This window comes from Hipposideros armiger, unplaced genomic scaffold (assembly GCF_001890085.2).
Source record: "Hipposideros armiger isolate ML-2016 unplaced genomic scaffold, ASM189008v1 scaffold_347, whole genome shotgun sequence".
Classification (NCBI taxonomy): Eukaryota; Metazoa; Chordata; class Mammalia; order Chiroptera; family Hipposideridae; genus Hipposideros; species Hipposideros armiger.
Window position 1 is genome coordinate 4,451 of NW_017731697.1, and position 13,418 is coordinate 17,868.

Sequence of the window (13,418 nt, forward strand, 5' to 3'; positions counted from 1 at the left end):
CTGCCCCTCTCTTCCTGAGCGGCCAGGCTACGCCAAGAGCGCGGGTATCACCTGCAATCCCGGTTCCCTTTCCTCCAAACCCCCCGGGGAACAGACGCGCGCGCGCGCGCGCGCGCGCGATCCAGCTAAGGGCTGACACCGGGTCCCCAGCGGCACCACTCTCAGGCGTCCGGGCCTCGAGCTCCGCCCCGGGCTCACCCCGACCCACTCTGCCACCGCCACCGCCCCGAGCTACCCCCTCAGCTCCCCCGACGCTCCCACCCACCGCTCTTGCCCCGCGGGCCACTCTGCGCCCGCCCCCGCCATCTCGTCCCGGGGCCGCCCACGCTCCGCCCCCGCCCCGCCCTCACGGCCGCCCGGGGGCGCGTCCCCTCCCCTGTCCCGCTGCGCGCTCCCGCCCCTCCCGCCGGTCCCCGAGGTTCCACCGCCCCTCGCGCGCTTCCCCTCCCCACGCGCCAGGAGCGCCCCGAGGCCCGCGGGGCCAGGCGGCGGCGCGGCGGGAGGGCTGGCTCGGGTTTCGGCACGCCCCCGGCGCCGGCGTGACCCCTCCCCGGGCGAGGCGGGACGGGCCCAGCTGGCGGCCCCGCCCCCGGCCTGGCGCTCCGGGCGCTATAAGAGGGCGGTGGCCGCGGGACGCCCTGCGCGGGGCCAGGAGCGCGATGGTCAGCCGCCGAGGCGCGGCAAGATGCTGGATGGGCCCCTGCTGGCGCGCTGGCTGGCCGCGGCCTTCGCGCTGACGCTGCTGCTCGCTGCGCTGCGCCCCTCGGCCGCCTACTTCGGGTAGGTGCCTGGCGGGCGGGTCCCGGGCCGAAGCGGCGCGGTGGCGGGGGCGACCAGGTGCGCGGGCCGGTTGCGTGGGGCCGGGCTAGCTGGGGCCGCCGGGTTTCTTGGATCTGTTTGTTTGCGGCGCGCGCGTCGCTTGGCCCGCGAGCACGGGGAGAGGGCCCCGCGTACCCGACGGGCTGGCGTAGGACTGCGGTCCTCCGTGACTCCGGAGTCGTCGTCGTCGTGGCCGAATCCGCAGCCGAGCGCTGGGCTCCCTGGAGCTCAGGACCAAACTCTGGTCCTGGGTCCCTTAGGCCGCCGAATTCTTGCCAAATGGCTGGAGCCTCCCGGCCTCTGCCCCCCCACCCCCTTTGCAGCTTTCCCCTCCTTTCTCTCCTCGGGAAGTTAATTTAACAACAACAAAAAAATACGTACAAAATCCAGATGTTCCTTTCACTGAGCCCCAAAGGAAAAAAAAAATAACTCCAAGCTGGAGGAATTTATTTTTCTTGCGCTTTGCTTCTGACGTTCGCTTGGGCCCCGGCCCGCAGGAGCGCGTCTGTGGGACCCAGAGCCGCCGGGAGAGCAGGGCCCGGTGGGGCCGTGAATGTTGCCACCCGCCCTCTCTGGGGTCGCTGCCCAGCGCGCTTCTCCCCAGCAGCAGTGTTCGTTGTTTTGGCGCGTCTCTCTCCGCCGCTCCTTCCTGCCCTTTCTCGCCCCTTGCTCCCAGATCTGGGATACCCAGCCCAGCGACCTTTGGGGACCCTCGCTTAGCTACGCAGATGGGCACACTGAGGTTCGGGGTGGCACCGTGCGGGCAGCCCTCCGGCTGTCTCCAGCCTCCCCACTTCCTACCCGGTGGCGACCCTGGAGCCGCGGCCCACTCTCGCGCTCCGGCCCCTGTCCTGGGCGTCCTGCGGCCGCGCCGGGGCCGCGGCCCTCTGCCGTCACCTGTTCCCTAGCCCCTGGCCCCCGCGCCGGCCGTCGGCGGCCTGGCCGGCAGAGGGCCCTGTTGGTCCAGAAATGTGGCACCGCCAGGGCGGGGAGAGGCCGACTGGGCGAGGAGCCCTGCAGGTGTATCCTGTTCTCAAAGAAAATAAAATATTTTCATGGGAAACTTTCCCTTTGTGTTTTTCTCCCCGCCCCCCGCCTTTCTTCTTCTGTTCCTTTCTCCTGGGTTGTCTTCCAGGGTCAGCTCTGTGTCTCCTTCCCTGGAGCTCCCACTCCGCGGCCCTCTCCTGGCTGCCTGTGGGTCTGGCCCTCCTGGGGCCCAGGCTGTGTGGAGGCTGGCACGCCCCTGTACGCCATCTGTGCAGCCTTCACCTCGCCCTCACGGGCAGAGGGAGGGTCAGAGGATGGCCGTCTGGCCGCAGGTCCACTGGTGAGTCACAGCAGCCTGTCAGCCAGCTGTGCCTTCTTGCTATCCAGGCCCAGCCGCAGGTCTGTTCCCCAGGCTCCAGACACACCCTAGGCTCGTCTGCGTGCGCAGCGCCCGCTGTGCTCTGCTGTGCCAGGATTCTCATCTGCCCCACTCTTCCCCCCGGGTAGATCAGATCCAAGGGAATCTGGGGTCCTGGTTCCCAGCTGCACTCCCCCGCCCTCCAGCATCCCTCTTTCTTTGCTCTCCCTGTACTGTGCACCTCTGGGAAAGTCTTTGAGCTATTAATGTCAGTGTTTTAGCTCCCTGAGGGAAAAAAGTCCCTGTGGGCACATGGCATGTGGGGAAAGTTTGGCATCCCCATGGCTCCTGTAGCCAGCTCTCGTCCTGCTTTGGCCCCAAAGGCCCCATCAAGTGAGGTTCCTGGGGAGCAGAGGAGGCAGATGTGCTGCCCTGGGGATAGTTGATTCTGCTGGGGGCACAGACATCCCTGGCACTAGGCAGGAGAGCCAGGACTCTGCTTGATGGATGCAGGCCCTGGAGTGGGGGACCCTGGTATCAGCTGGACAGGCAGAGGAGGGAGGACTGTATGCTGGAGGGATCTATGCCCAGCATGCACCTCAGGACAGTGTCAGGCACTAGGGTGGATTGCCCAGGTGGGGCTGAGCCTGAGAGGAGAGGAGGTGACACAGGCTCTGCGCTATGCTGCTGTGTGTGGAGGCCCTGCCTCTCTGGCCCATGGTTGGGCCCGGGTCTGGGGTCCTTTCTCCTGGCCCAGCAAAGGGGCAGGAGCCAGAGGGAGAGGGAGGAAGGGATGGCTCAAGGCAGTCAGGGCCAGGCTGGAGCCAGGGGGCCTCTCTGTGCAGTGGGCAGGGCAGAGGGAGCAGGAGGAAGGACCTGATCCAGGCCCTCTTTTCCCTTCCCCCTCTCCGAAATCTCTGCCTGGCACGGAGGCTCGCAGGCAGGGCAGCTCCAGTTACAGCCCAGAAACCCGGAGAGGCTGGCCTGGGGGAGGGTCACGTGGGCGGCAGGAGCCCTCCCTGCCCCCTCCCTGAGGCTGCAACCTAACCCTCCAGCCGCTCCCCTGTTCCTGCTGCCCTCCTCTGGCCTCTGGCCACTAAGCAGTACCCTCCAGGCGGCCCATGGGCTCTCCTCTCTTCCCTTGATTAGCAGGTGGCGTTTTCATCTGGTTCTCCAAGGGCTGTGGAGATGCCTGTGCTGGGGGGTGGAGGGGGGCTAGATGGCTTGGCCCAGTGCCCTCTTGGAAGGAGGGGGAGGCTGGCTCCCAGCAGGAGGGCTGCCTAAGGTCTCTTGGTGAGTTGGGGATTTGGGTGGGCTGAAAGCCTTGGCCTGCCTTGGATGGTGGGGCTTGCAAGCGCCTGGACCCTCCCCTGGCATTATCCTCAGGTGTGTTCTGAAACCTGCTCAAGAAGGGACACCCCAGACCCTGGGGCAAAAGCCCTGCTGCTCCCTGTGTGTGGAGCCAGGGCCGGGTCTGGGCTTGTTGGGAACCTAGCCTGGCACCTGGGCACCTTGCCGCCCTTTTCTTAGAGATCCCTGTGTGCGCTGAGCCAGCTTCCAGCAGAGGCCCCCAGGAAGGCTGCTAGACCAGCATCACAGGGCTGCCCCAGGCGAGCAGAGACCCAAGACTCCCAATGTGGTTATTCTTCAAAAGAAGCGTGAAGGGGCATTATGAGTCCTGACACTGTCTCGTGCTATTGGCCCCAGCACCCCACATTCTTTAGGAAGCATTTGTATGCTAGCTTGGGAGAGTGCGGCCTTGCCATGAGGTCTGCAGGCTGGTCTTGCCTCTCCAGCCTAGGCAGCCTGTAGGCCTTCCTGGAGGAGGCAGGACCAGACATGGCACTGACGGCTCCCCGAGTCAGGCCAGACATCAGTATGTGAGGGGTGCTCAGAGCTGGTCTGAAAGGCAGCTAAGGTGTTCTGGACCATGGTGAATGGGGGGCCAAGTGGGCTTTAGGATTGGGGCTCTTTGTTATTGAAATATAATTCACATCCTGTAAATTCACCCTGTTGAAGCATACCATTCAGTGGTTTTTAGGACATCCACAAAGTTGTGCAGCCAGCACCACTATCTAGTTCCAGATTATTTTCATCATCTTAGAAACCTTATATCCCATCTCCCCCCCACCCCCCCACCCCGGCTCCCCCTGGCTCTGGCAACCACTAATCCACTTTCTGTCTCTGGATTTGCCTGTTCTGGAAGTGACATATAAACGCAATCATACGATATGTGGTCTTTTGTGTCTGGCTTGTTTTACCTAGCATAACATTTTCAATACTCATCCGTGCTATAGCTTGAACCAGTGCTTTGTCCCTTTTTTGTGACTGAATGCTATTCGGCAAGATGGACATAATGCAGGTTTTCTCATTCATTTATCAGTGATATTTGGATTGTTCCCACTGCTTGGCTATTGTGAATTATGCTGCTGTGAACATTTTTGGACGTAAGTTTTTTGTGGACGTATGTTTTGAATTCTTCTGTGTATACACCCAAAGTGGAACTGCTGGGTCACGTGATAATTCTATGTTTAATATTTTGAAGAACCACCAAACTCTTTCTCACAGTGGCTGTACCATCTTACACTTCTACCTGCAGTGCATAGATAGGGCTCCAATTTCCCCACATCCTTGCCAATATTTGTTATTCTCTGGTTTTATAATTTTTTTTTAAGATTTTTTATTGGGGAATTGGGGGATGGTAACAGCGCTGGGGAATTGGGGGAAGGGAAAGAGACAAGTTGCTGTCGTTTTGTTCTTCAGTCTAGTTATGGAGGACGTCGCTTCACTGGCCCATGTTGGCACCATCATTGCGCTCTTCCTGGGCAAGGCACATCAGTCGCCGGCTTTTGGACGGCTGCTCACTGCGGCTGCTGGCCGCTCACGCTGGCTTCTGGCTACATACGGTAGCCCATGGCAACCCACTGCCACAGGGGCTGCAGCCTACGCCGTCGCCGGCGACTCACGGCAGCCTAGCTCCAGGTTGAGCTGTTGTTCAGCATCTTAGCTGTAGAGGGCAGTGTCACTGGCCCTCATATGTGGGATCCGAACCGGGGCCCTCTGGCATCCCAGGCCAGTTCTTAACCAATGCGCCACTCGGCCGGCCCTCTTTTTGTTTTTGAGTTGTAAGAGCTGTTTATATATTTTGAATCTTTCTTGGACTGAGGCGAGCCTGGTTTCCTGACCCGTGAGTCAGCACGCTGTCGTCTTTGCACAGGGACTTGGCCCCAGCCTGACTTGGTGGGGAGTCAGTGTGCAGGTGGTCATCATTTACTAGAGCCTGGTATGCGAGCCTAGTGGGGGGGCCTGGCTGAGGAGGCTGCCCTGGAGGGGCCGGTGTCACGGGTGATATAGATGTGGTGTCAGGGATTAAGGGCTCTTTCTGCTTCTCCATGCACCCAGCCTGAGGCCCAGCTGGAGGGCCCATGTGGCTGCATGCCTGCTGGCTGCTTGGAGGAGGGGTGCTCACCTGGTCCCTGGAAAGGAGAGAGAGGGCAGTTTTCTGGGGTAGGAGGAGTGAATCTGGTGTAGAATGATGAGGCTGCATGATGGGCCTATGAGGGGACAAGGGGTAAGACGGGGTGCTGCTGAGAGAATGGGACAGTCGACAGGGCACAGGGGGCTGTCTGTGGGGCTGGGGATCCAGGCTCACCTGTGGGTGACCAGGGAGGGGCTGGTGGTGATGGAGGGATCCTCAGTGACTTCCCAGCCAGGGATCAGGGGTGATGGTGCCTGGAGCTGAGCAGGCAGGAGTTTGGGCGACAGGCCGGTGCTGTCCACAGAGACCTACCTCAGGACAGCGCTAGATCCAGCATTGGGGGTAGAGGCCGCAGAAAGCAGAGTGCACTCCAGGGCGTTGGGAGGGGGCGGTCCTGCACCAGGAGTTCAGGGGGAGGAGGCCCAGGCAAGGGGCCTTATGCTGTGTCTAGGGCAGTTGAGGGGCTACAGGGAGACCATTGAGTTCCCTTAACTGTGGCCTTGTAAGTGAGACCTCTGAGCAGCAGGCAAGGAGGGTGAAGGATGGGGGCCATGGATTTGGGGGGTCAGTCAGGTCAAGGGAGGATGGAGGGTGATGTGTGGAGGGTGCTGGCTTCCAGCCTGAAAAGGAGGGGGAATTCTGCCAGTACTCATGGCTCGGTACTCCTGAGGCCAGCAGAGGGACTAAGATGACTTGGCCTCCCAACCTTGGGTCTGGGGCAGAAGTGGGGAGGCATGTGGAAGGAGTAGGTGGGCAGACCAAGGGGATCCCTTGGGGAGACTGGCCACCTCCTGCATCTCTGGTCTCCAATGTCTGTCTTTCCTCCCTCCCCTCTCCTGGCCAGTCTGCTTTCGGGGGGCCATAGAATCCCATCCTGCCGGCCCCAGCTTGCCCTGGTCCCCTTCCACAGGCCCTTGGGAACTCTGCCCTGGCCCCCCTATCCAGAGACCAGATAGAGGCAGGTGGGAGCATGGGGCCAGGATGGGGCTCTGGGTGGGCCTCGTGACAGGCGGTGCTGTGCACAGGCCTTGTGCTGGGCTTGAGGTGAGAAGGAAGCCGCAGCCACCTGGCTCCCTCAGCTGTGTGAGCAGACGTTCTGCCACAGCCGGTCGGTCGTCTGGATGGGGGGAGGGGGGTGGACAGCTGGCCTAATCTTGCTCCTGTCCAGGCCACTGTGGCCCTGACAACTCCAGTGCCTTGGGCACCAGTGGGACCCTGCCCTGGCTCCAGGGTGGCCCCAGCCAAGGGCACCGCCTGCCGCCTGCCCAGGGGCCTCTCAATATTGAGGACAATAGGAGAAGTGTGTGGGTAGCTGTTCTCCTGGGAAAGAATGTGCACACAGGATTCCTCCCGGTGGGCCGTGGGCCCTGGACTCGGGAGGAGTGATGAGCTGATAAGAGCCTGGCTTGGCTCTCCTGGCTGCAGAAAAATGACACCTGTTAGGGGCCAGCACTCGGCCCCCTTAATCCTGGTCTGGGGGGGCACCAGCTCCCTTTGTGTATTGTCAGTGCCAGCGGTGGGTGCCCCTGCGGTGCCCACCCAGCTTGAAAAGCAGGCTGTGGGGGGTTTTGGAGGAGGCACAGTTGTCTGGGAAGTGGGCGAGGCCAGGCCTCGCTTTGAGGAGAGGTGGGTGGGGAACAGGGCCGCCATGCTCCAGGTTGGCCTCAGCTGTCACCTCTTCCAGGAAGCCAGAGGACAGCCTAGTAGTGTCACTCTTTACTGTAGCTGTAGCTCATCTCTGGGGAGGTCAGGAGGGTCCCTCATGGGTTTCCTCCAAATTACTGGGCTGGCTGCCCAAGGTCTGAGGAGTCTCTTCACCCCTCCACTCCCTGGCTGTGCTGTGAGGTCCAAGATGTTCCCTAGTCAGGCCAGCCCCCACTACCCTTGGCCCTGACATCGGTCTGCTGCACACACCTGCTGGCCTCAGGTGCATAGACAGTGGGCCAGATGCCGCAGACCATCGACCTGGGCGTCTGGATGCTGGCTTTGCAGGCAGTGTGGGCACTGCTGATGGGCAGAGGGGCCCTTGGAGTCCCCAAGGTCTGGATGTAAGGCGAGGGCTCGGAGCTCTGCTGGATGAGGGTGTGCTGTGGGCTTGGTGGCCTGGCCTGGGCTGGGCGATGACCAGCCTGCTTTCTGGTGAGGCCTAATCATTAAGGGATGTCAGTGGGCTGGGCCAGTTTGGTTGACAGGTGGCTGCGCTGAGGCCTCTGTAGAAGGGCAGGCCCCGACCTGGGTGGCACTAGGCCGCCAGGCTCATCACCCATGGACCAGCCCTCATCTTCCTCTGCCCCTCCCAGCGGTTCCCTGTTGGCCTGGTGCCTCTGGCCGCAGGAGGAAGCCCGGCCGCCCAGCTGGCAGGCCTTGTACCTCGAGACCGGCAGCCGGACGAGGGAATGGAAAAAGGCAAGCCTCAAGCTGCGTTTGTTTTTCTTAGCGATACCTGAGGTAGACGCGGCCAGGGAAGTGGTCTGGCCCGTGAGGAAAGGCTGCCGGGGGCTCCCAGACCAGAGCATGTCATAGCCGCTTACTCCCAGCCCTGGCCACCCTGTCTGTGCCCAGCACCTGGGAAGCCAGCCCCAGGAAGGAAGCTAGTCATTGATGTGACTCTGTGGCAGTCGAGGTGAGGTCCCTCCGTGGCTCTCTGAGAGCCTTCCTGGCATCCTGCCTACCCCTTTGTGTGACATCTCTGTGAGTCTGTGGCAATGTGTGAGGCCTGAGGTGCAGTGACTGGGACAAACAGAGGTAGCCTGGCCACTCTGGTTCCTCCATGAAGCCACCACTGCCTGTCTTCTCCTCATAGCCATCAGTGAAGCTGGGGTCCCACAGAACCCCCACGCCCCCCACAGGCCCCGCTCCTCCCACACACACACCTTGGGCTCCAGCATCCTGCTCTGAAGAGGGGCCAGCCAGCTGGTAGCCCGCAGGGTCTGGGGGTCCTGCAGGTTCTATTTGCTCTGGGGGCCGCTGAGGGTGGACAGGGACATATTTCCTAGGCAGTTCAGAACCAGTGTCTCAGCACTGGAATTTGTTTTGAATTTGATTCACACAGAAATTAAATGCTGTCTGGTGGGTCCCACTGTCTTGGAGTTTGCTGAGTCCTGTATCTGCCAGTTGATCCCCAGGGTGGCCAGGTGAGGAGCGCCTCTTGGGTGGCCAGTCAGTGACGGACCTGGGGGCTGACTGATACCTCTTCGTGCTCTTGAATGTTGGGGCCCTGTTAGATGGGGAAGCCAGGGTCCTGCAGCTCTCCCAGATGACGGAGGTGACAGTTGTCATAGACACAATGTCCTTGCCCCACCATGAGCAGCCTGTTCCTGTGGGACTGCCCTCCTGTCCACAGCCTCCTATCCTGGCCTCCTTGGCATGGTGGACACTGAGTGACAGTAGAGCCCTCTGAAGACCCCAAACCCCCTCAGTGTCTGCATCAACCCCACCCTTGTCCCTGCCATATACATGCTGGGTGGGAGGCTGCAGGCTGTGGGAGAACGGAGGGTTAATCCCAGAACCAGTGTCTCAGCGCTGGAATTTGTTTTGAATTTGATTCACACAGAAATTAAACACCGTCTGGTGGGGCTGAGGTTTCCTTGGCAGGGCACTGTGGCTTCTGGAACTCCAGCCTCTTCTCCTCCGCCCAACTCAGGGTCTCGGCTCCCCATTCCTGGGGAGCTGGGTTTGTGGGCAGGGTGGCCCTTGGGGTGGCCAGGCCTGTTGGTAGGAGGAAGGGCTGTCAGAATCCGTTGCCCCCCCAAACCCCATCAGGTAAGAACAAGGCACTTGGAGTAGAGGCACTGGGCAGGGTGGCTGGGCTTGGCTGGGCCATTCAGGGCTGGGACCCCGAGGACAAGGACGCCTCCAGCCCCCACCTGGGCCACACCTGTACTCCCTCCCCTCATCTGCCACCTGGCTGCCCTTGGGGGCAGGTATGATAGCGTGCTCAGAGGGGTGGCCTCTGTCCCTAAGCATCTGGGCATGACAGCCTTAGGCCTGGCCCTCAGACAGGGATGGGTGTTTCCAGACTTGTTTCTGTCTGTCATAGGTTCTTTCCTGCTCTCTGTGGGGCTGGGGTGGGGTCTCTGCAGAGCTGCTACAGGTGGTCAGGGAGGTGGGCTCTCAGCAGCATGGGACTTAATCCAGGGCGATCTTAAGATCCCTATTTTGATTGCATCTGCAAACACCCTTATTCTAAATAAGGTCACATTCTGAGGTTCTGGATGGGCGTGAATTTGGATCCCTTTATCCTCTGCTTCAGGTTCTTTCTTTTTTTTTTTTTTTTAAAGATTTTTATTGGGGAATTGGGGGAAGGGGAACAGTATTGGGGAATTGGGGGAAGGGGAACAGACAAGTTGCTGTCGTTTTGTTCTTCAGTCTAGTTGTGGAGGACGTTGCTTCACTGGCCCAAGTTGGCACCATCATTGTGCTCTTCTCGGGCGAGGCAGGTTAGTTGCCGGCTTCTGGACGGCCGCTCACTGCGGCTGCTGGCTGCTCACGCTGGCTGCTGGCTACACACAGTAGCCCATGGAAACCCACTGCCACAGGGGCTGCAGCCTACGCTGTCGCCGGCGACTCACAGCAGCCCAGCTCCAGGTTGAGCTGTTGTTCAGCATCTTGCTGTAAAGGGCAGTGTCACTGGCCCTTATATGTGGGATCCAAACCGGGGCCCTCTGACGTCCCAAGGCAGCTCTTAACCATCGCGCCACTCGGCCGGCCCCCAAGTCAGTTCTTAACCATCGCACCACTCGGCCGGCCCTGCTTCAGATTATTTCTGCAAACAGTTTTTGAAATATGGTGACCAGCAGGGTCAGGGACCACTAGGTGCACATGGAAATGCAACCAAGGCCCTGCCCAAACGATGGCAGCAGGCCGGTTGGTTAGTGTGCAGCACAAAGCAGGTCTCACTGTTTGCAAGGAATGAGACACATGGACTGACCCAGCAAGTCTGGACAAACCAAGTAGAACTAGAAAAAAAAAAAGTAAGTAATGGACTGATTTGAAAGCAGATTAGAAATCCCTGAAGAGAATTAGCAAGCTGGAAGGTAGGTCAGGAGAAATTACTGGGGTGTAGCATGGGCAGGAGACACACGGAACGCAGGGTGAGAGACCCTACGTTTTCACTAGGGGCCCAGAGGTGGGGACAGGGCCGTGTCTGGAGAGAATGGCCAAAGATTTTCTGAAATTGCTGGGAGCAATCAAAGAGATCCAAGAGGCCCAGTGCCTCCCTGAGCAAAAACATGAACACTCGTGCCAGAATGTAATGATTTGGAAGTGAAAAACGCTGGGGACAGAGTCATGAAGCAGTCGGAACAAACAAAATGCAGATTACCTTCCGAGGGCCTGTGGGCTGACAGTAAACTGAAGACACCACCAGACAGTCCACTCAGTGTATGAAAGAAAATACCTGTCCACAGTGAGTGACATACAGACATTTTCAGAGAAACTGAGAGTCACTCTGAAGGAACCCAGATGTACAGCTCAGGCCTGGGCCATGGCCCTGCTGCACTCCGGACACGGGAACAAATGAAGAGAGGCAACAGTTACGTGAAGGGGGGACAGGGAGCACTGAACAACCTCTTGTCAGATCCTGAATACACAACAGCATACAACCCAACGTCAATGGTTGTGTTCTGAGGCCTCCTATTGCCCAGAGGGGACAGTGTTGACCATGTTGGATGTGGGTAAGTTACAGACCTGTGTAATTTTGAGGGTATCCATGAAAATGTAAAATTTCAAATTACAAAGGGGGACTGGAATAATAATAATAATAATAATAATAATAACAATAATAATAATGGAGGCAAGAGGAGAAAAAGAGAAAAAAACAGGCATGCCTATAGAAAGGATGAATTAAGGCCTCAGGCATAAAGCTGAGGTGATAGGGTTGTAGTCAGGGCCTCTTTTATCCCAAAGAAGGAATAAAGTAGTAGTACAGAAACGAACATTACATTATAGGCTATGCGTGAGAGACACAGGATGTAAGGAGAGAGAAGGAAAGTGGATGGAGAGAGAGCCCACCGACTCAGTGGGCCGTGAGATGAAGCGGGAAAGGGGAGTAAGCGGTGCGCTTGTGACCAAGGCTCAGTATAGTCACGAGCTATGAGCCAGGTTGTGCACAGTGACCCAAGCTCTTCTTGGTGTCCTGAGGCGACAGTTTTGGAGAGACTGAAGGCAGTGACAGTGGCAGCGCTTAAATGCATATTTTAGAAGTGGAGAGAAGCTTGAAAGCCCTCAGCAAGCATCTGTCACAGCAGTGAGAAAAAGAACAGTTTAGCTAAACCCAAAGAAGGAATTACAAAATTACAAAAGGAAGTACAGAAATTAACAAAATAAAAAACAAACATGCATTAGAAATGAACAGAACCGTCTCTGTGAAGAAAGTCTTAGAAATGCTGAGGAGACTGAGGAGAAGGCTCACACAGGAACATCACACAGATTCTATAGAAAAAAGCAAGGGAACGTAATGAAGAATTTCAGGCCAATAAAACTGAAAATTCAGAGGAAATGGAGAAAACCATAAAAGTAACAGAAACAGACTCAAGATAGAGAAATGTTGACTAATACCATAGTAAGTAAAGAAATCGGGTCATTGGAATGTAAGTAGTGAGGCCTCTGTGGAACCCTCTGGCAGATCCTTGGACAATTAAACATAGATTTTTTTCTATGACCCAGCAGTTCCACTGGGGACATACCCATGAGAAATGAAACATGTCCACACACCAATTTGTACGTGAGTGATCATAGTGGCATTGTACGTAAGAGCTAAAGAGTGAACAAACACCTCATGTGTCCATCAGCTGAGGACAAACAGAATGTGCTCCATCTTACAGTGGAACATTATTTGAAAATGAAAAGGAGTGAAGCACTGACATGCGATACAACATAGATAGATCTTAAAAACATTGTGCTCAGTGAGTGAAGCCAGACACAGATGGCCACATAGTGTGTGATTCCATTATATGAAGCGCCCAGGACAGGCAAATCCACAGAGACAGGAAGTGGGTTAGCAGTTGCCAGGCACTGGGGTAGGGGGTGCAGGTTGATCACTAAAGGCTATGGGGTTTCTTTTTGAGGCCATGAAAATATCCTAAAATTGACTGGTGGTGTTTCCAAACTCAAGGGGTTCGCTGCTTGGGGTGTTCCATTCAAGAATGAGAAGTGGTTGTCGTTAGGTAGTTTTATTTATTGTTCTTGCAGCAAGTAAAGGAGCGGGGATTCACACCCTAAGCTCTCTTTTGGAAGAGGCTTAGCCATTGTTTATACACTATTTGGTTAATTACATGTTGATTTCTTCTTTGCAGTTGGCTATACTTATGGGTTGGGTTCTGTCAAGCTCATCCTGTTTACAGCTGTGTCTGCAAAATACTGTGCTACATTTTAACATTTAGCAAGAAAAAATTTAGTAACAATCGCCCAGAACTTGAGAACAGTGGTGTTTGCCGGTATCTGTGAAAATCCTACAAAACATTGAGTTGTGTACTTTAGATTCTATGGTACGTGAATTCTATCTCGATGAAATTGGATCAGAAAGGAAAAATTTTCTGCCAAGAAAAGGTCAGCTTGCATGGCTTCATAGCAAGTTCTACCGAATAGTTAAGACACGATTCTAATCTGACATACTCTTTCAGGAAATTTAAAAAAGAACGCTTGCAGGCCAGCCGAGTGGCGCAATGGTTAAGAACTGGCTTGGGACGCCAGAGGGCCGCGGTTCGGATCCCACATATGAGGGCCAGTGACACTGCCCTCTACAGCTAAGATGCTGAACAACAGCTCAACTTGGAG

At 57.2% G+C, this 13,418-nt stretch overlaps 1 protein-coding gene across 2 annotated transcripts in view; it reads left to right on the forward strand.

Moving 5' to 3' along the window:
* The first annotated feature begins 410 nt into the window (after positions 1-410).
* Positions 411-13,418, forward strand: part of WNT9A (Wnt family member 9A) — a 25,375-nt gene continuing 12,367 nt past the window's right edge. For both annotated transcript variants that reach the window (XM_019661434.1, XM_019661435.1), the window contains exon 1: positions 411-780. In XM_019661434.1, the coding sequence (XP_019516979.1) occupies positions 686-780 (95 nt within the window). In that variant the 5' untranslated portion in view covers positions 411-685. The remainder of the gene's footprint in view (positions 781-13,418) is intronic.